At 41.2% G+C, this 22145-nt stretch overlaps 1 protein-coding gene across 3 annotated transcripts in view; it reads left to right on the top strand.

Annotated features, from left to right (window-relative positions):
* The window catches only part of elp4 (elongator acetyltransferase complex subunit 4), a 459315-nt gene that overhangs the window by 263755 nt on the left and 173415 nt on the right, over positions 1-22145 (top strand). For all 3 annotated transcript variants that reach the window (XM_038807869.1, XM_038807868.1, XM_038807871.1), the window contains exons 8-9: positions 15458-15566; positions 16590-16696. In XM_038807869.1, the coding sequence (XP_038663797.1) occupies positions 15458-15566; positions 16590-16696 (216 nt within the window). The remainder of the gene's footprint in view (positions 1-15457; positions 15567-16589; positions 16697-22145) is intronic.

Genomic DNA, 22145 nt, shown 5'->3' with positions numbered 1-22145 from the left:
TTTCTGTTCAATGTTGAGATTGCAAGGAGTTTGTAGGGATGAAAAGTTTATGTGGGGATGGATGTTTTATCCCCACTCCTGTTTTATGGAACTGTTTGTGTTTAACATCTGTTTGTTTGCTTTTGGAAATTCTACCTGGAGTTCAGGAGAAGTTCTTGTTTGGGTGGGGGAGGGTAAGGTCAGCTTCTTCTTTGAGCTTTGGAGTGGGGGGGTCATGAAGGTGTGCCTTTGGGCAGGGGCAGCCGCGCTAGCAGGTTATGCTGGTGAACGGAAATGAGGTGGTGGGGGAGAAGGCCATGAGGGATGGGAGGGGGGAAAGGGGAAGTGGGGGGGGGCGAGAGAAGGGGAAAAGGGGGGGGGGGAGGTTTCTGAGAGATGACATGGTCAAGGGTGAAGAAAGGGCCCACCTGGGATGGGTTAGGTACAGAGTTGAATTAACGGGGCAGGGGTTAAGTGGGGAAGATGACGGACCGTAGACGGGATTGGAGGTTGGTAACGTGGAACGTCCAGGGACTGAATGGGCCGGTTAAAAGGTTGCGGGTGTTCGCGCACCTCAGGAGCTTGAAAGCGGGGGTTTTCTTTTTGCAGGAGACACGCCTCCGTGTGAAGGACCAGGTTAGGTTAAGGAAGGGGTGGGTTGGGCAGGTTTTTCACTCAGGGTTTGATTTGAAATCGAGGGATGTGGTGATTTTAATGAGCAAAAAAATGGGATTCGAGGGAGGTGAAGGATCCAGGTGGGAGATATGTGATTGTCAGTGGGGTATTGGAAGGGGCACCAGTAGTGTTGGTAAATGTGTATGTCCCAGATTGGGATGATAAGGGGGTTGCTGGCAGCAATCCCAGATTTGGCCATGTACTAGTTGATCATGGGAGGAGATTTTAACTGTGTCCTGGAGCTGAGGGTGGATAGATCGAGCCCCAGATCGATGGGTAGGGTACGAATGGCAAGGGAGCTGGGGGGTTTGTGGAGAGGATGGGTATGGTGGATCCATGGTGCTTTCAGAACCCAGGGGGAAGGGAGTATTCCTCCTTTTCACACGTCTATAAGGTGCATTCGAGGATTGATTACTTTGTAGTGAGTCGGGAGATTTTGGTTGGGGTGGAGGGGGCAGAGTATGCGGGGAGAGTTAGCTCGGACCATGCACCCCACTGGCTGGATATTCGGTTCAGTACGTGACGAGAGCAGAGGCTGGGGTGGAGGTTTGACTCGGGGTTGTTGGCGGATGGACATTTTTGTAATAAGGTGCAGTTGGCGATTAGGGATTACGTGGAATTCAATCAGAATGGGGAGGTGTGGGCGGGCATTTTTTGGGAAGCACTGAAGGCAGTGGTCTGGGGAGAAAACATCTCATTTACGGTTCGTGCGAACAAGGAAAGGAGTGCGGAACATGACCGTCCGTCTAGTCATCGAGATAGTGGAGGTGGACAGGGAATATTCGAGGGTGCCCACTGTGGAGGCTCTGGCGAGGAGGAAAACATTGCAAGGGCAAATTGACAGGCTGACAACGGGGAGGGCGGTGGGGCAGCTGCGTGGGGCAAGAGGGAGGGGTGCAATACGAGTATGGGGAGAAGGCGAGCCGCATGCTGGCGCACCAGCTGTGGTGGCATGCTGCGTCCAAGGAAATATTCAAGATCCGGACTGGGGCTGGGGATGTGGTGGCAGAGCCAGGGAAGATAAATGAGGCATTTAGAGAGCTTTCCCAGGGACTTTAAGGCAGACCCAGGAGGGGAGGAGGGGGACATGGGGTGGTATCTGGACGAGCTGGAATTTCCCCTGGTGGAGGAAGCAAAGAGGCAGGCATTGGAGGAGTCCCTGGGGCTGAGGGAGGTGCTGGATAGTATCAGGGGTATGAAGTTGGGGAAGGCCCCGGGCCAGATGGGTAACCGGCAGAATTTTATAGGGAGTTTGCGGCGGACCTGGCACCACATCTGTTGGGGGCATTTAATGAAGCACTGGACAAGGGTGAGTTGCCAGTGACGATGAAGCAGGCAGTAAACACAGCAATCCCAATAAAAGGGAAGGAGTGGAATATGGGTCATATAGACCCATATTACTATTGAACACGGATGTGAAAGTGTTGGCTAAATTGTTGGCGGGAAGGTTGGAGGATTGTGTCCCGGGGGTGGTTGCAGAGGATCAGACAGGCTTCGTGAAGGGCAGGCAGCTCGCGGGGTAATATAAGACAGCTGTTGAATGTGGTGATGAATCCGTCGAGAGCTCTGGTCCGGAGGTGGTGGTGTTCATGGACACGGAGAAAGCATTTGACCGGGTGGAGTGGCGAAGTGAACTTGTTAGAAGTTTTGGGAAGGTTTCGGTTTGGGCCGAGATTTGTGGCATGAGTGCAGTTGCTGTATGTGGCGCCAAGAGCGAGGGTGAGGACGAATGATATGAGCTCACAAAACTTTGAATAACACAGGGGTACGATGCAGGGGTGCCCGCTGTCACAGCTTCTGTTTGCTCTGGCCATAGAGCCATTGGCGATGGCTCTCAGGGGGTCGGCAGTGTGGCAGGGGATAATGAGGGGACAGAGGGAGCATCGAGTGTCACTCTGTGCCGATGACCTCTTACTGTATGTTTCGGATCCGTTGTAGAGTATGGGAAGGATTATGGGCCTGTTGGGGAAGTTTGGAGGGTTCTCGGGATACAAGCTGAGTGTAGGGAAAAGTGAGGTATTCCCGGTGAATGAGCTGGCACAGCGGGCTAATTTAGGGGGGATGCCATTTACGGTAGCGAGGAATAGGTTTAGGTACTTGGGGATTCAGGTTTCGAGGGAATGGACGGGGCTCCATAAGTGGAACTTAACGAAGCTGGTGGAGGAGGCCAGGAAGGATGTTAAGAGTTTGGATACACTGCACTTAATGTTGGCGGGGAGGGACCAAGTGGTGAAAATGAATATTCTGCCGAGGTTCTTGTTTATCTTTCAGGCCCTCCCGATCTTTATACCAAAGGCTTTTTTCATAGATTTTTTTTTTTACAGTGCAGAAAGAGGCCATTCTGGCCATCGAGTCTGCACCGGCTCTTGGAAAGAGCACCCTACCCAAGGTCAACACCTCCCCCATCCCCATAACCCCACCCAACACTAAGGGCAATTTTGGGCACTAAGGGCAATTTATCATGCCCAATCCACCTAACCTGCACATCTTTGGACTGTGGGAGGAAACCGGAGCACCTGGAGGAAACCCACACACACACGGGGAGGATGTGCAGACTCCGCACAGACAGTGACCCAAGCCGGAATCGAACCTGGGACCCTGGAACTGTGAAGCGATTGTGCTATCCACAATGCTACCGTGCTGCCCTGAAAAGTGGACACAATCACCTCTGACTTTGTATGGGCGGGGAAGGTGCCACGGGTGAGGAGGACCTTTTCTACAGAGGCAGAGGCAGCAGGGAGGGTTGGCACTGCCAAACTTGCTTCATTATTATTGGGTGGCGAATGTGGACAAGGTGCGGTGGCGATGGGAAGGAGAAGGGGTAGAGTGGGTTAGGATGGAGGAGGAATCTTGTAAGGGGTCTAGGTTGAGGGCTGTGGTGACGGCAGCATTGCCAGTGGCTCCGAGTAGGTATTCAGGGAGCCCAGTGGTGCAGTCCACGGTGAAGATATGGAATCAGCTGTGAAGGCATTTTAGGGTGGAAGGGATGTCGGTGCTAACGCCGCTGTGCGAGAATCATGGGTTTGAGCCGGGGCAGATGGATAGTGTATACAGGGGGTGGAGGGAAGTGGGGCTGGTCAAGGTGAGGGATTTGTATTTGGAGGAAGGGTTTGCCAGTCTGGGGAAGCTAAGGGAGAGGGTAGAGCTGCCTAGGGGTAGTGAGTTCAGGTATCTACAGGTTAGGGACTTTGCACGACAGGTCTGGAAGGTGTTCCCTCGATTGCCGGGATACACCCTGCTGGAGCGACTGCTGTTTCCGGATGTGGAAGGGGAGGGAAGAATTGGGGATATATTTCAGTGGCTGGGGGAGCAGGGAGGCAAGCGGGTGGTGAAGATCAAGGAGACATGGGAAGCGGAGTTAGGAATGGAGATCAATTGGGGAGTATGGAGTGAGGCACTGCAAAGGGTAAACGGGAACTCCTCTTGTGCAAGGATGAGCCAGATACAGTTTAAGGTGGTGCACAGGGTGCATATGACTCGGGCGAGAATGAGTGGGTTCTTTCCGGGGGTAGCAGATGAATGTGAGAGGTGTGGGCGGGGGCCAGCGAATCATGCGCACATGTTTTGGGGCTGTGAAAAATTGGGAAGATTCTGGGCGGGAGTGTTCGCGGCCTTAGCCAGGATAGTGGAGGAGGGAGTGGACCCAGACCCTTTGGTGGCGATATTCAGAGTTTCAGAGAAGCCGGAGCTCATGGAGAGACAGAAGACCAATGTCTTGGCCTCCGCCTCTCTGATTGCACGGCGACAAATTTTGCTGGAGTGCTGGTCGGCATCGCCACCGGGGGTAGCAGCATGGTTGGGTGACCTGTATGACTTCCTGCGGTGAAAGAAGATAAAGTATGAGTTAAGGGGCTCAGCAGGGGAATTTGAGAAAAGGTGGGGAATGTTTGTGACCGTGTTTGAGGAGCTGTTCGTCGCAGGGGGGTGGGGGCTGGGTGTTGGGGCAGGGAGGGGGGTTTGAAAAAGGAGAAAATTCTGTACAAACTGTATAATTAATTCTTGGGAAGAATGTTTCCTGTGGTGTTTATTTGCTCTAACCTACTTTGATACAAGTTTGAATAAAATGCGTTTTAAAAAAAAAGAAAAAATTGTGCACCACCATTCAAGGCTGGATGTGGCAGGACTGCAGAACTTAAATCTGATATGTTGGTTGGGGAATCGCTGATCTGATGGTTGTGGGATTGCTTAGCTCTGTCTATCATTTGCTACTTATGCTGTTCAGCACATGTGTAGTCCTGTGGGCAGCGCAGTTTTTTGCACTGCTGCCTACGGCGTTGAAGACCCGGGTTCGATCCCAGCCCCGGTGTATGTGTGGATTTTGCACATTCTCCCCGTGTCTGCGTGGGTTTCACCTCCACAACCCAAAGCTGTGCAGGTTAGGTGGAATGACTATGCTAAATTGCCCCTTATTTGGAATAAAAAAATAATTTTGTACTCTAAATTAAAAAAATATATAAGTAGTCCTGTGTTGTGACTTCACCAGGTGGGCATCTCATTTGTCGGTATGCCTGGTGCTCTTCCTGCCATGCCTTCCTGCACCCTTCATTCAACCAGGGTTGATTCCTGACTTTGTTGTAATGGTGGAGTGCAGCGAATATGCCAGGCCATGAGGTTACAGATTGTGATCGAGTACAATTCTGCTGCTGATGATGACCCGCAGCATCTCATAGATGTCCAGTCTTCAGTTGCTAGATCTGTTCCAAGTCTATTCCACGATAGTGCCACCACACAATGGATGATATCCTCACTGTCAAGATGGGACTTGTCTCCCCAATAATAATCTTTATTGTCACAAGTAGACTTCCATTAACACTGCAATGAAGTTATTTTGAAAAGCACCTAGTTACCACATTCCATTGCCTGTTCGGGTACGCAGAGGGAGAATTTAGAATGTCCAATTCACCTAACAGCGCGTCTTTCAGGACTTGTGGGAGGAAACTGGAGCACCCGGAGGAAACTCATGCAGACACGGGGAGAACGTGCAGACTCCACACAGACAGTGACCCAAGCTGGGAATCGAATCAGGAACCCTTGAGCTGTGCAGCAACAGTGCTACCCGCTGTGCTACCGTGATTGTGCGGTGGTCACTCCTACCATTTCTGTAATGGATAGATGCATCTGCAGCAGGCAGGTTGGTGAGGATGAGGACAAGTTTTTCCCTCTTGGTGGTTCCCTTGCCACTTGCCACAGACCAGTTTATCCGCTATGTTCTTTATGTCTTGCACCAGTTCAATCTATGGTGCTGCCACCAAGCCACTCTTTGTGATGGACATTGAAGTTCCCCACCCAGAGAAAATTCTGAAGCCTTGCCACCCTCGGTGCTTCTTCCAACATGGAGAAGTACTGAGTCATCAGCTGAGGGGAGTGGTACTTGTCCAGGGTTGACTTGATGCCATGAGATTTCATGGGATCCAGTCTCGATGTTGATGACTCCCAGGGCAACTCCCTCACGACTGTACACCACTGTGCCATGCCTGCCACTAAGTCTGTCCTGCTGGTGGGGCAGGACATAGCCAGGGACGGTGATGCTGGTGTCTGGGACATTATCTGTAAGGTATGATTCTATCAGTATGACTATGTCAACTCGACTAATCTATGACAGCTCTCCCACGTTTTCACAAAGCCCGCAGATATTAGTATGGAGTACTTTGCAGGGACTGCGTTTGCTGTTGTCATTTCCAGTGCCTTCGACGATGCCAGGGGATCTGTCTGGTTTCATTCCTTTTTGTAGACTTTGTAACAGATGGATACTACTGAATGTTTGCTAGAGCATTTTAAAAGGCATTTAAGGGTCAGCCACATTGTTGTGGGTCTGGAGTTACATGTTGGCCAGACCAGGTAAGAATGGCAGCTTTCCTTTCCGAAAAGACATTAGTGAACCAGATGGGTGTTACGACAATTGACAATGGTTTCAGGGTCATCATTAGACATTTAATTCCAGTTTTTTTTATTGAATTCAATTTCCACCACCTGTCGTGGTGGAATTTGAACCCGGGTCCCCAGAGTTTCACCCTGGATGTCTGGATTAGTAGTATAGCGATATACAAAAAGGAGCATAAAAATACAAAGTGCCGACATAACCTAGATGGTTACTTAACATGTATTTTAAAATGTGCATTGCAATTGGACAATGTTATTTAGAAACTTAAGAATAGGAGTATACCATTTGGCTTCTCCAGCCTGCTTCACCATTTTACTAGATCATGTCTGATCTACCTCAGTGTCTGCACCATTCCCGTATCCCTAGATGCCATTTGTGATGAATGTAGGAATTTCATATGTATATTGTACTTTATGTATTTGGTGCAGTTATAGTTAAAGCCTGGGTTAGTGTGTGTATGTATCTACTGCATTAAGGGTTTTTTTAAATCCTGGTTTAAAAGATAGGCGGACGCTGAGGCTATAGAAGGGGTAATTAAAGCATTGAAAAAATGTGATCATCATTCATTCCAACCATGTATTGTGTTTACCCAAATAGTATAATGGAATGTTGTTTATAGAAATTAGGTTCTTTGGAGTTTTGATAATTGAGGGCCTTAGTAAAATGGACATAACCCATTTAGTAGGAGATAGATGATGTAGTTAATGGGAGGAGCCAGGGGCTGAAGCAGTCAGGTGTTGAGTTTCAGTTTTGATTTGGATATGAACAGAACAGGAGCTTTTTGCCAAATACTGGGAAGTTAAACAGTAGTTTGACACAAGCAAAAATCTGCAGCTGTTTCCTGAAGGATCTCGCTCTCGCAAAGCAGTTTCTCCAAGACATCTCTATACAGCAAGTATTCTTGTGTTTGCTAACTGTATTTCAAAGTGGATTTTGGCCTGAGATGTGTTTTGTTTGCTTGGAGATAAGAAAAAATAACAGTTAAGAGTTTAGTGTTTTATTTTATTGTTAAACATTGTTTAACTGGTAATTGCAAGCTATTTCTTGTATGATCTTAAAGTTAGTTTTATACTGTGTTAATAAAGCTTGTTTTAATATACCATTATCCCCATTTGTGTGTGGAGTCAATCCTGGAGCGAACTCTCCTTTCTTCACAGTCTTACAAATTAAATTAAATATTGGAGTTTCTGTCAGGTATCCTAGCAAATGTTGGGGTCTGGTCTACAATAATAAGAATTTTTATTATTGTCACAAGTAGGCTTACATTAACACTGCAATGACATTACTGTGAAAATCCCTTAGTCACCACACTCTGACGCATGTTCGGGTACACTGAGGGAGAATTCAGAATGTCCAATTCACCTAACAAAACACGTCTTTCAGGACTTGTGGAAGGAAACCGGAGCACCCGGAGGAAACCCACGCAGACACATAGATTCTATCACCTCTTATTAAACTCTAGAGATACATGCCCAGTCTCCTCAATCTTTCCTCATAAGACCTACCATACCATGGATTAGTCTGATGAGCCTTAATTGCACTTCCTCTTTGGTCAGTATATCCATCCTTAGGTAAGGAGGCCAAAACTGCACATAATGCTTCAGGTGTGATCTCACTAAAACTAAATTCAACTGCAGCAAGACATCTTTACTCCAGTACCTGCAATCCCCTTGCAATAAAGGCTAACACACAATTTGCCTTCCAAGCTGCTTGTTTCACCTTCATGTTAGCTTTCAGTGACTTATGAACAAGAATACCTGGGTTCCTTTGGACATCAACACTTCTCAATCTCTCCCCATTTCTGTTTTTCATACCAAAGCAGATAACTTCCACATTTTCCCACATTATATTGATTGCATCTGCCATGTTCTTGCCTCAGTTTGTCAAACGCTCCTTGAAGCCCCTTTGCATCCTCTTCTTCAGTTAGCATTCCCATCTAGTTTTGTGTTATCAGCAAACTTGAAATTTGGTCCCCACATCTAAATCATCGATATAGATTGTGAATAGCTGGGTCCAAGCACTAATCCCTGTGGTACCCTGCCAGCCGCAGCCTGCCATTCTGAGAATTACCTGTTTTCTGTCTGTTAAACAATCCTCAATCCATTCCAGTATATTTCACCCAATTCCGCGGACTCTAATTTTGTTTATTCGCCTCCTACGTGGAATCTAATCGAAAACCTTCTGAAAATCCAAATAGACTACATCCCCTGGCTCTCCCTTACGTATCTGATCTTACCATTATTTTCAAAGTGCCCAGTTATCCAACCCCTTATAATAGGTTCGAGCATTTTTCCTATTGTCAGACTATCAAGCCTGTAGTTCCCTAATTTCTTTCTTCCTCTTTATTAAATAGCAGGACTACATTTGCTACCTTTCAATCTGCAGTTACCATTCCAGAATTTGTCAAAATTTGAATGGTAATCACCAATGCATCCACTATCTCTACTGGCATCTCTTTCAACACTCTGGAATGTAGATCATTATTTGAGAAAGTTACTTAAATAAAGTGTTTCAATCCTTTCTAAAATTAACTTAGTCACTTAAAATTCAGTTGATACTGCTTTTTGAGTAGCGGTGACTGTACTAATCCTAAAATGTTGAACTGTTTTGGTTCTCATGGGGTTTCATAGAAATTCAGCGCAAGTACTCTAATGTTCCTTATGAAGGGAAAGACATTTTGGAGGCATGCCAACCAAATATTGTCGACATTTAATGAGTTCTTTAAGGAGTTTTATTCTATCCGCAAATTATCTAGCTTTTTTTAAAAGACAGAAGTTCAAAGTATTGTCATAGTGACTGTTGCCAAAGCTGGTGAGGAACAGATGTCCTGGTTACTTTGAAAAATCTGTAACTAATCAAGACGCTGCAAGGATGAATAAAAATGAAAAAAAAAGTAGCAAGCAACAAAAAAGACCTCTTGTTAGGGATGATTCTCAAATTTTGTTTTCAAACTAATTTTGATGGATTCTTAATTATTCTATCCAGAATGATCCATAAATAATAAGCAAATTGCATCAAAGATTGAATACACCGTTTTCTTCAGGCTTCGCCGATGCTATTTGTTGACTACAAGGAAGTCATTGTAGCTAATCTAAGAGGAAGCAAACATTATAAGCCTTAGAATTTCTATATTTATCTTAAAATTTTTATGTTTTGAAAGCAAACGTAATTGCCAAGAATTGCTGTGTCCGTAATTTTTTGTAACTCAGAAGTTTTTGTTGGGCTTGTGATCTTTCAGCGACGCATGTTTCTCTTTTTTGTTAGTGACTAACCAGCTCCAAAACCAGTCGAGAAGAACTGTTTTGTGAAAAATAGTTAAACTTTCCGACTGTCTCAGTTAAACACTAAACTGCAGAGTGAGCTGTCATTAAGTGGAGTGAGCTGGCGAGGATTTTCATGCAGCCAATGTTACTCGGTTCCCTGAGTCCCTGCTGTGTAGTTGTTCCACTCTCCAAGAAGCCTGTTAAAGAGTCCCTGAGAGCATGTGTAAAGCCCTCAATGTTAATAGTTAATTGGATAGGATGGCAAGATGAGAGGACAGCTGATCATGTGGGCCTCTCAGTCTCAAGCACTAGTGGACTTTTAGTTTAATAATAGCAGCTGTTCACATTGTTGAACAACTTTGTTTTCTTCAGTTTCACAAATGATGAAAGGAAGAACGATTCCTCAGAAATGTGCCTTTTTATAGGAAAGGAGAGGGCACTCCTGCTGCTGCTGCCACTCTGCCACTGCTTCAAACTGAGTCACATGCTGCCACTTCTCCAATCATAGATGTCTGTATGAGATCCCCTTAATGTATATCTAACATTGTTTTACTGCCTTTGCAATGGCTATGACAGAGAAAAGAAATAAGTAGGGATAGAGACATCAATATCAACATTGCTTGTCATGGAACGTTACCTGAATATAAATAGAAGGTTTATTTTTTTTAAATCCCACTCCAACAGAAAGCTGTCTCTAGTTACAAGACAAAGCAGTAATATCTGGTACATACAGAGTTCACTGAGCAATGCTGCTTTCACATGTTACATGAGGTATTTGTTTCATACAGTGTCGAGAGATATTTATTCCACACTTATCTCACTTCTAGAACCTGATGGGTGTGCTCAGAACTAAACATTGGTTTTGAATCAACCTGTGCAGCCCATGAGACTTGATCTATTACACTGTTATAATAGAATATTAACTCAGGTGAATTTTTCTGGACAGTGTACGATAATCATTATCTACAAAGAGGTAAATTGTCAGCGTTTGTAGCTATTTTGAACTTGTCTGCAATAGTATCAAATCTTCTGAAGTACCATTTAGAACAAAATATAAATGCTACTAAATATTGTTTATGAAATATTACAAATTAAACTTGTGTTTACTACTTTACATTTATCTAATTCTGTCTTATGTTAGTTATTCAAAATTTGTGCGCAATGTATAATATAGTTCAACGGGTACTTATTTGAGAAGACCTGAAGAAAGTCTTACTGAGGTAAACTAATTCATTGTGAAGCAACATCTTGTGAATTTGTTGAAATATACAGAAATGAAAGATAAGTTGAACAAATCAGAGTGTTTCTCGGGCCACGGCTGAATGAGGTAAACCCAAGTCAGTCAACTTCTCATCATGGTGTGGGAATCGAGTCATCTGTTCAGGCATATGGAATCTTTGGCTTCCATGCTACACAATCTGCAGATTTCCCAGTGCCTGGCCATGGGTACAACTGTTATGTCCACAAAAGCGAAAGAAAAACCTCTGGATTTGCCCTGTTTGAAGAAACTGAAGCAGAAAATATTAATTGTAAATCTGGTATGGCTGGTCACCCTTGCAAAATGTAATTCCCTTTTTGGATAGTTTGTGGAGCAATATGTGTGTCAGTACTTCAAGAGTTAACGTGTCCATACTAGAAATGACACATCTGGTAGATTAGGTGCTCAACAAATTCCACCTGATCAGATTCAACCTACTGGTCAAAATATTTCTCCTTCTCTTTCTTGTAATTTCCTGAGCACACTTTCCAGAGATAATCATAAATTATGCTGCATATTTGTTTAATTGTGAATCATAAGAGATGATAAATGTAACCTGGATGAAAAATTGATTTATATTCTCTTTGTTGCACATCAGTATGTTTTTGTAATGTGCGTAGATTAAGTATTTTCACGAAATAAGTATCTCAGCATGTGGCTTATTTCACTGGCTGAAATGTGCATTGCAAAATAGAATGACTCAAATGTGCCTTGCAACCTTTTCCCCACATTTGAAAGAGAAGAAGGAACATAAAAGCTCTTATCCACAAATGCACTACTTTATATTAATATTTAATTAGCAGGCAAATTGTAATGCGTCGCTGAAAGCTTCAGAAGAGTTGTTAGTGCCACAATTGACCTAAAAGTTTAATAATAACTCACTTCATAGAGCAAATGCCAGTTCAGCATAGGGGAACACTGCAAGCCAATTCCTTTGAGATGAGAGAGCAAACCAAATGGCAGGCGAGAGTTCCTGGGATGGAACCTTCTGGAAAGCAAGGAGCTGGAGTAACTTTGAAGCCAGGCTTTATATGAAAACAGTGGGGAAAAAGCTGATCCCTCCTGCTCTGGGAGATGCTGGTTTAAGGCCAAAATCTCATGAAACAGAAGTGCAGTTAGATCCTGTAACAGAAGGCACTGGTATCCCTAATAACCTGGCAAGCAAAGGAGGGGGCAAAAAGAAGGCTGCTTCTAGGGGGGAAAATGAAGAAATGCTTCATAGCTACTGTAATTAAGAACACTCACTTGTATTTTTCCTGTGTCCAATATGCTCTTTGTATCCATCAAAATACAGAAAACTTACATTACTGTCACGTCTGTGTATTATTAGTTTTCACATTCGGCTGACTTAGATGTCTTAATTATCATGCTCATCACTGAATTGGTATAAATCATTGTAGATAATAACATATTACTTAAAGAATTCTTGTGCAGAGATGAAATGATTTATTTAGAAAGTAGTGAATGAGTAACATGGTGGTATTAATGCCTTTTTTAACTTAATTAATAGCAACTTCATCATTTCACATATTGCTGGTAATTAGTCCCTAGAAACAGAACGTTGACTAAAGTGTGAGCTTGATTGAAGGACTGAAGTAGATGTTTCTACTCTAGCAAATGGCTGTTTTTATTTGGAAGCCGAAAGGAAAGATTTAAACGGTCGGTGAAGAGGTGGGAATGGTTGTGGTGAGAGAATCAGTTAATTACCTAAAAGCAAAAAAACACAATTATTAAAAATGGATTTCAATAAAACTGCACCACTGAATTTATAAGAGGTAGCAGTCTGGCCAGCAGAGGGAGCAGTCTTCTGTCTACCGTTACATTCCCATCATTCTCCCCACCTGCCCCCCTCTCCCAGCCAGTCTTCCATCTGGACCTCGGCCTGCCTGTCTGCTTCTGATGACAGGCTATAATTTTTCTCCCATCAACGTGCGGACACTTGGTACAGGATTAGCGTAAGCTCATTTAGAAGTTTCAGTATCTGTAGCCAGCACCTTCATTACAGGAGTCAGCTGTTCTTATTGCCTCTTAAATTTTCAACAGCTTTTGTGTCTTTATTTGCCTACATTAACAGGAATATTTTCATCTCTTTCTTTGCTTCCTTGCTTTAGTTTAAAGAGTTTGCAGGAATTAAATTATTGATTTGCCTGTGTAATGACCCATGCTACATTTAGATTGCATGTAAATAGTCACGCACTTTATGTATGTAGCACCTTGACTGTAACTCACTGTGCATTTTCTAGAATCTTGCTAACACAGGGAATTGATATTAAATTATGTGCTGCTTTAATGTGAACTCATTTTACATAGTTCGATAACATCATACAGCGACGATGAACTTATACTCAGCCCAAGCGTAGAGTGACAATGAATCAAAGCAGCTACCATACTCTGATCATTATAATGAAAATAATGGATGTTGTGGAGGGAGTCAAGACTAATTAATTCAGTCAGCAGATTCTGATGATATGAACCTAAAACATCTAATTGTAGCTTTTAACTTCCTACATACTCTTTGTTATTGAATAATATACACAATAAATATGCTTTCACTGCTTCAAGAAAGATTGGTAGCACTATGACTGTTTTGCTAAATGGAGAGAATGTTGATGGTGAATAACATCATCTCTGTGATTGTAAAAGTATAAATCTCCGAAGACCTGCTAAAACAGAGGGGCATCATCTGATTCGCAGATCTCCACAATGAGATGTTTTCCCTTTACTGCATTATTATTCAGTTGCCTATAGATTTATTTATTATACAAATGCAACTAAGTACAAACTTTTCTGCTTTCAATACTTATGCAGCATCTTGAATATTCATTGATTGCTTCCTTTTGCCAACAATATCACACATTAGAAGCCTAATTTTTGTAACACGTGGGCATTATTTTGATCATTTTAAACACTTGAATTTTTTCTGCAAGGTATAGTGATGATTTCTGCTCCTCTAATATGAAGTAGAATAAAGAATAGTCTGCGCATCCACTTAGAATTTGTTTTTAAAAAAACATTGCTACTGAATATACAAATATTTGTGACTATATTAATAAATAATACAATGATTATGAAATTGAAGAAAATGGGTCAAAACCAGTTTAACCAATAAACATTTATCTACTGACAAAATATGTCAAAATCCTGAAAGAAGTCACAACCGTGCAAATAGACCATTCCAATTTCATTCTAGTTTCAATGTATGTAAACAAATTGTTGTTCATAGATTATTACAATTCTTCACAATTATTCCCATGAAATTGTTAGTCCTTTTGTAAATCTACCTAATGCTTGTAGTCTTAAATACCTCCAGCAGCTTTCCCCTGTACAGGCCTCCTCTCTCTTGGGAACATTGAGCTTGCCTTCTGCTCTATTCCTGGAGCTCTCACCCTTCAGCTGGGTTTTGCCTCCCAATATTTTTTTGCGCATGAGGCATCTCAGTGCTGATTGCCATCACTGCTGCCTCCAGCCCAGTTTCAGCATTGCCATGTCCAGCTACTATATTCCCCATACTTAGGCCAACAACAGGTCAAAAGTCCTGCATTTAAAATTAATTAATTCCTTAAACAAATATAATATGTAGAAAACAATAAAGAAACAAATGACAATAGCAAAAGAATCAAGTAGCATTTAGCAAAATTAAAGAAAATGCAATATCCAAAAATAGAAACAATCTGACTAGATAAAAGAAAGGAATGACATAAAATAAAAGAGACAAGAAACAAAATAGAACAGTACACCTATGGATAAAAAAGTTTATTACAAGGTCAATTTTCATAGAAAGATTTCTCCTGGTAAGCAACACCACAGGAGATCCACTGGAGCGATTTAAATCTTTACAAGCAGTGCAGCTATTTCTCTTGATTCGTCCTAAACTTAATAATTTAATTCAGGATACAGTGCGTGTTTTATTAAAGTGTAACAAAAGAAGATAGACACTGCCATTGCAGCTTGGACATCTACTTGAAACTGCATTCGGTTTACAATTAGTGTACACAGATGAACTTGATGCGTAAAAAAATGTTATGCTGTCCATAAAAATCCACTCTATAGAACTGAGTAATGCAAAGAAAACTAATATCAAATGTGTAATTTTTAGCACCATTGAAGCATTTAAATACAAAATGATAAACCCTTTAAATTGTTTAACTAACAGTCTATGATAAAGTTTGGAATAAATTAAGAAAATAAGAATAAATTGGCACTCGCAATTAAAGTTTAGCAAGTGTTCTTCCTGGTGGAAATTTATTTTTAACATTAATTTGATAGCTCTCTTTTGGACCAGTGATGCTGCTTTCAGGTTATAATTTATGCATTGTGCTAATATCCCAAGTTTATTCTATTACTTTGCTCAAAATGTTTTTAAAACCGTTTTAAGCTATTTTCTTCTCTTGTATTTTACAGAACAAAGCAATTATAGGTCGTGTAGTAAAATTGTCAGATACAGTGATTGGTCTCGAATCATTTAATGTTTCTGAGAGCGCAAGCAATCCACTCTACAAGGACTATCACGGTAAGTCTAATGGTAACCAAAATACCCCAAGTGACTTATAGATATTTAGCAGTTTGCCCTCTAATTAGTTTGTCTGCCATAAGGTAGTAATTGATTTCATTTCAAAATCTCCATTTCAACTGTCTCCCAATGTAGCAATCTATTGGTCAGGCTGTTTATCTTTTACTGTGCATTATGACTGTGAAAGTAACATGGCAACTACTCACATGTTGTCAAGCCAAATTACCAAGACAGTGCTCAATCAGATGTGCATCATTGTAGGCAGGCTTTTGGGAATACTCATGCAGAGGAAGCCAGGCAGCCACTCGGCCAGTGAGCTTACCAATTCCCTTAACCATGACTAGACTGCACCAACTCAGCCAATGTTCCTGTCACAAAAGATCAGCTTAGATTTGAGCTCACACTGCTTGAAGCTAAAAGCAGACCGCACTTGTGTACACCAGTTCCTAACAGTCATAAACGAGTTTCATTTGCAAATATTCATTTGTTTTACACACCCAGCCTGAATTTTATGCCTGTTTGAAGGGCTATTTACCATAACAGCATGTAACAACTTGTTAATGATTGAAGCCTCAAAATACATTTTTTTAAATCAAAGCTGTAGTTGAGGTCTCCAACCCATAAGCCTTGTTTTCGTGGCTGCTTACTGGTGCATTTAATAAAATAAAGATCATTCAGCAATGCTTTTGGGCAGCAAGCAAGGTGATAGCCACATTTGCTTACTGTAAATACAAGGGAAAATATCACAAATGGGCCTCCGTTTTGACAAGCATCAGAATCCTCTTTGTTTATATCTCCATGTCTGCACCCAAATGTAATTAGTTTTACGTGGACAAGGATTTTTGTTTATCTTATTCTGCTTGATTACTTGAGCATAATCACACTGTTTGCTTCATTGCTTCTGGTGGCGATCCCTGGTTTAAAAAGGGACAGTGAGGAATGTAAATGTGGAGAGTTCTGCTGTCAGCTTGTTTAAATTATGCAGCTGCATGACGGCATTTTTTAATTTTAATTTTTCTTAAGGTTTGCTGCATGTTCGTCAGATTCCTCGGCTTAATAGTTTAATCTGTGACGTGCCTGATACAAAGGACCTTGCTTTCAAATTGAAACGAAAATTGTTCACTATTGAGGTAGGATACATTGAGATTTGATATTTTACTTAATTTCACTTAATAGTGCAATAAGAATAAGTTGTTTAGCAAGTTAATAGCTTGATACACCATATGAATATGCAATAGGGAATTTTCATATGAGCTATCATCATCTCGTTTTTGTCTGTGAAAGGGTTTGGGGGTGGGGGAGGGCAAAGAACCTCTTTGCTGCATTTTTAATTTGTGAGCTAAGAGCCTGTTTGTAACTGTCCCAAAAATACCTTAAGTCAAAGATGTGCAACATCATAAAACTGTGGGTCTTATGACAAATTAATTGCCAAGATCGGCTTCAGTTATTTTATTCCATCTGCACCATTGTGGATTGAAATTAATAAAATATCTTGGTAACAGAATATAGTTTAATTTCTTTAACAATCTAGCTTTAAATAATTTAAAGTCCCAACTATAAATTGTTGTAATGGATGGATGTAATGGAAATCTCAATGTTGTGCTGCATAGTTCTACTTTGTAGTGAACTGTTAATGTTGATGGTAGCTGGCGTGCATCAACTAGCACATTACTTTGTTTTCAGAAAATACTTTAACATGTATCTGGGAGCTAATTGAAAATCAGTTGTAAAACACTGCACAAATTTTCTGCAGCTAATGTCATAGCAATAATAAATGCCATTGCAACAATCATTTTCTTCATATTTATTAAGCAAACGTTGCTGGCCTGGAAGTTTTTAAAAAATGATTACAAAGGTTAATTCCAACATACGGCCACATTTAAACTTTTCCATTGACCTGAAATATTGGCAGTGTTTATAATCCTGATGTGTTGGGACTGAATTGAATCTATTCTCTTTTTTCCAGCTATACTAAATAGCAAATGAATACAACTGTTAACCAATTAAGGCTGAAGTATTAATTAACTAAGCATGAAAAGGTGAATGCATATTTAAGGAGTGGCTTTTTGTGATGTGATAATTATTTCTTCTCCAGTCCTTGTGTAGTGTCTTCACTTGAGATAAAATAAGTGGGCAGCCCTGACAAACCATATTATTTAATCTCCTGTCAAGTGGAAAGCATTTAAGCAGGCCACTTGTCTTGGCTATTTCAGCTTATACAAGAGAATTGAGCACAAATAAATTAGCATATTTTGCCTTATTCACTAGCTGCTGGTCAATTTGGGTTGGCATCGCTTTGGTGTTTGGTACTTCACCCTGGAGTGACCACTGTGGCCCTTCAATGACCCTCTGGCCTCTTAACTGGCTACTTGATAAGGCAACTGTTGTCACCACCCCTCTTTTTATTTCATGGTTTTTCTCTCTTGCTTCCCTACCCACCGCCTCCCCCACCAATATCACTCGGAAGAAAACCTATGAATCATTAAAGACTCAATCCAGTGACAATTACGATGCCCTCCTCCTAATTAATGGTCATCAGCGGCTTTCATTATTTAATCACATTGAGAGCAGTTAATAGTTAATCAGCTAGCCAAATGTTCGATTGGGTCATCTTGAGAGCAGTGTTGTAGATGTTTCGATTGGGATGCTTCCCTATAATATTCATTCAACACTACATGTAGATGTCATAAAATCAAGACGGTTGTGAGAAATTACTTTCTGATCCTTGTGAAGATGCCACTATAAAAGAGGCAATTTTCTGTCAAATTGAACAAAACAAATATGCATTACAGACTCCTCAATGAAAAATTAAACCCTTTCTTTAATCCTACTTGTTCTTTGGTAATGTGCATAAATGAACTGTTTAAAACTGGCACTTACATTTCTCAGCCTTATTTTCCATTATACATGCAGTACAGTGTTAAAGAGTTCAAATCACATCTTGGCTGCATTGTTATGCTACATTTACTATTTTTTTAATAATGTGTTAGTGTACCAATAAATATACAAGAGCTTCTTCTTTTGATTTATTCTGATTTGTGACTGTGGAAATTGCAGGATCCCGATTGTCTGCTTGATACCCAGCAAAAGTTATCCCCAGGCATGCAATTTTCGCAAGACCTGCAATTATGTGATTGCTTCAATATTTTTGGTATGACCAGAACTAAACTTGGCAGAATAAAATTTTCTGCCTTCAACTGACATAAAGCATGCAGCTGAATTGTTGACGGTCTGCCTCCCCAGTGAAAGTCAGGAGTTTTACACAATGCAAGTGCATTGCCCCCCCCCCCCCCCCCCCCCCTCTGAATTGATGGGAAGATTTCACTCTTAGAATCATAGAATCCCTACAGAGCAAAAGGATGCCATTCAGCCAATCAAGTCTGCACTGACCATCTGAAAGAGCACCCTACCTAGGCCCAGCCCCCTGCCCCATCCTCACAACCCCGCATATCCTAAGGGGCAATTTTACCATAGCCAATCCGCCTAATCGGATGTAAAAAAAATATACTTTCACATCAATGTTCACCAGAAGAGGAAGAAACATTTGAGGCTGTTAATTTCAACTGAATTCTTAGTTGACGTTACCATCACAATTCATTTATTTACATTCATGATACAAGCTGCATCAAATAAAACTGAATGCCAAAACATGTACTAAGCAGACAAAAATGTAGTTTCATAGTATACTGAATATTCTGATAGATTTAAAGCCTTACAAAAGTAAGGAATTTAGTGATTTGTGGGAAAATGTAGTCTTCCTTTGCAACAGAATATGAATTCATAGTGATGATGCCCTTAAATTAGTACATTGTCCTTTACTTTTCCTCAAACTCCTTATTTATGTGTTAAAATCTCAGGACTTCCCAAAATATTTTAGTGCCAGTTAACTACTTTTGATTTGTAGCACTGCAACAGTGCAGCAAATGTAGTGGCCAATTTACACACAGCAGGCTCCCACATCATTGTGAAAATGATCAGATGATGTGATAGAATGTAGTCAATGTCTAAACAATATTTGCCCCTCAATCTGCAAGTATAATTTTAGTTACCAGTAGTTTGGATTGGATAGCATTTCAAATGAGGACTGAAAACTCGCGTCTTGGTGAAATTTAGATTTAATGTTGCCGCATTCCAGGAAAAACACAGAACTTGCAGGGAAAGATGTCAGAATGACTTTGTACTTTACTACTCCTTGCACATTCCATCACATACACAGTAGACGCATTACCAGAAAGCCCATTTATTGATTAATGAGCTTGTGTTGTATAAGTTTATAAGACATCTGTACAAGCTAGTTTATTTCATGAGTTTCTGTTTCACACTGCTGGTTTTATAAACATAAAAGAGTTTTAAAGGATTATACAAGGAGTACGTTTGCCTGATGGGAGTAAAATTGTTGAAAGTTTATTAAAAGAAGAATAAAAATGTTGAAGCAAACATACTTAAATGAATAGAGCATTAAAAGACTGAGGGAAAAAATACAAAAAAGTCTGCCTGTCTAATCCTATTTCTTTCCACTTTGGAATCTTAATTAGGAGGAGATAAAAACCATCATTTGACTAAATTATTGTCTTGAATCTGTAGCAAAAGGTATAATCCGCAATTGGGCCAATTAGTGCACCCTGTAGTTAGCCATGCTGAGGCAGGCAATGTGATTAGAGCTGACACCAGCCTAGTTCCCACTGTTGCTTTGCCAGGTATGATGGTCAGACTTCAAAGGGCTTGAGGCATCAGCAGGGCAAGGTTTGGAGGCCAACTTTTGGTCCGGCCGTTAATCTCTCTGCTAAACTGCAATGCCCCTCGCACAAAACGAGCTTACCCGACACAATCATGCGGCATTAAAGTTTCAGTTGAGTTATGCCAATTGCCTTTGATTTTCTGATGATTGACCAAAAGACGCCTATACAGCCAGACACATGCTCAAACTTTCCCGATTAGGTAAGCTGAACTGTTATCTAAAGCATTTTTGTACTTTTTTTTGGATTGGCCTAGATGATAGGTTGTTGCTTAACTTCTGAGATGATGTCATCTGAGTTTATTCATATTGTTTACAATCATCTGAAAACGTAATGGAACACCTTGGAATGCCTGCCATGATTGCCTAATCATCTGTCTCTTTTGTACAGTATTTTGTTTCCTGTTTAGTTGTTGCTTTGTTAGTAACGTCACAATGTTTCCATTTTGAGAACAGCCTACAGCAGCACTTGTGCTGTTGTGAGTGAGAGGAACTGCCATCCACTGACTTTCCCTAAGGCTGCTATATAGCCTTGCTTAACTTGTGCCTCTCTTTTACATATTTCAACTGACTTTAGACAGGTCAGAACATGGGAGCCCATGACACAGCTTGACAAAGTAGTTACCATCACATTCTTTCCAGAGTGAATTGCTAAATGTATTTATCATGACTCGACAGTCTTAAAGGAGGTCAAGCATTTTCGCTGAAAATGAAGGAAGTAGACCCTATATACAGCTTTGTTCTGATGCAGATAACTTGGTTTGTGTAACAGTTATAACAATTGGTCACCATATTTCGAGGTATGATGCATATTTCGCCGGAGAGGTTGTGAATCGTGCCAGAAAAACTTCAAATGATTGTGAAATAATGCCTATCAGACATTACACACACAAGATCAAGATTTTGACTATGTGCACAAATGTTAAAGTGAATGTAATTTATTTTAGAAGTTGCCCCTGCCTTCCTCCAAATTTCATTGGTGTTTTCATGTATGATGGATGCCATTGTGCATTTTCTTTCTACTAATTACAGAATAGTTGACCCATTAGCATCACACAAATACTGTTGGGGATTCTGATATAATCTCGGACAAGCTGCCCAAACTGCAGTTCAGCAAGTGAAGGGGGAAGGGTAGTAGAATTGCACTAATCTATAGTAACCCTCTCCCCTTTTTCTCACTTATGAATTAATGACAGAATCGTCTTCCTTTAATGTATTTTTTCCTAATGTATTTATTTGTGTACTTGCAATGGCATGTTGCTTATTGGTTTAAAGGTGACAAAAGAGAGAAAAACATGGAGCTGGAAAGAGTAAGAAGATCACTGGGGAGTTTAAATAAAGCACTTGTAAACAAAGAGTAGGATGGTGAGTTGGAGGGAGAACACAGACACAAAAAGTGTCTGGTCAGTTTGAGGAAAGTAACAAGATCTTATCAAATTTATCATCAAAACTAAATACAAATAAAATATGCTCTCTCTTAAGTAGGGCACAGTAAAATGTTAGTAATGATTCAGGTTCCAGGCAAAAATTTAAATTGAGGGAAAACTCTGTTTTTCTGTCACAGGTCAGGTGCTTTTTCCCTTTTTATGTCTTCCTCTGCTTCGTGATCCCCTCTCCATAGTCTGTTGCCTGCTTTTGGCCAACAGAATTAGCCAAATGCCAACCACTTAAATATTCTTGCTGTTGCTATGTCATCACACCAGTAAATGCTACTCTGTTAACAACTACATGATTGTATATATTTTTAACACTTACTGTGTCAGAACGTCCTAAACTTGATCAGTAAGAAAAATGTTTGTTCATATAATGCTTCTCGTTACTTCTCAAAGCACTTCGTAAAAAAA

This window comes from Scyliorhinus canicula, chromosome 9 (assembly GCF_902713615.1).
Source record: "Scyliorhinus canicula chromosome 9, sScyCan1.1, whole genome shotgun sequence".
Lineage (NCBI taxonomy): Eukaryota > Metazoa > Chordata > Chondrichthyes > Carcharhiniformes > Scyliorhinidae > Scyliorhinus > Scyliorhinus canicula.
The sequence above is the reverse complement of the archived record's forward strand: the minus strand, read 5'-3'. Positions and strand labels throughout refer to the sequence as shown.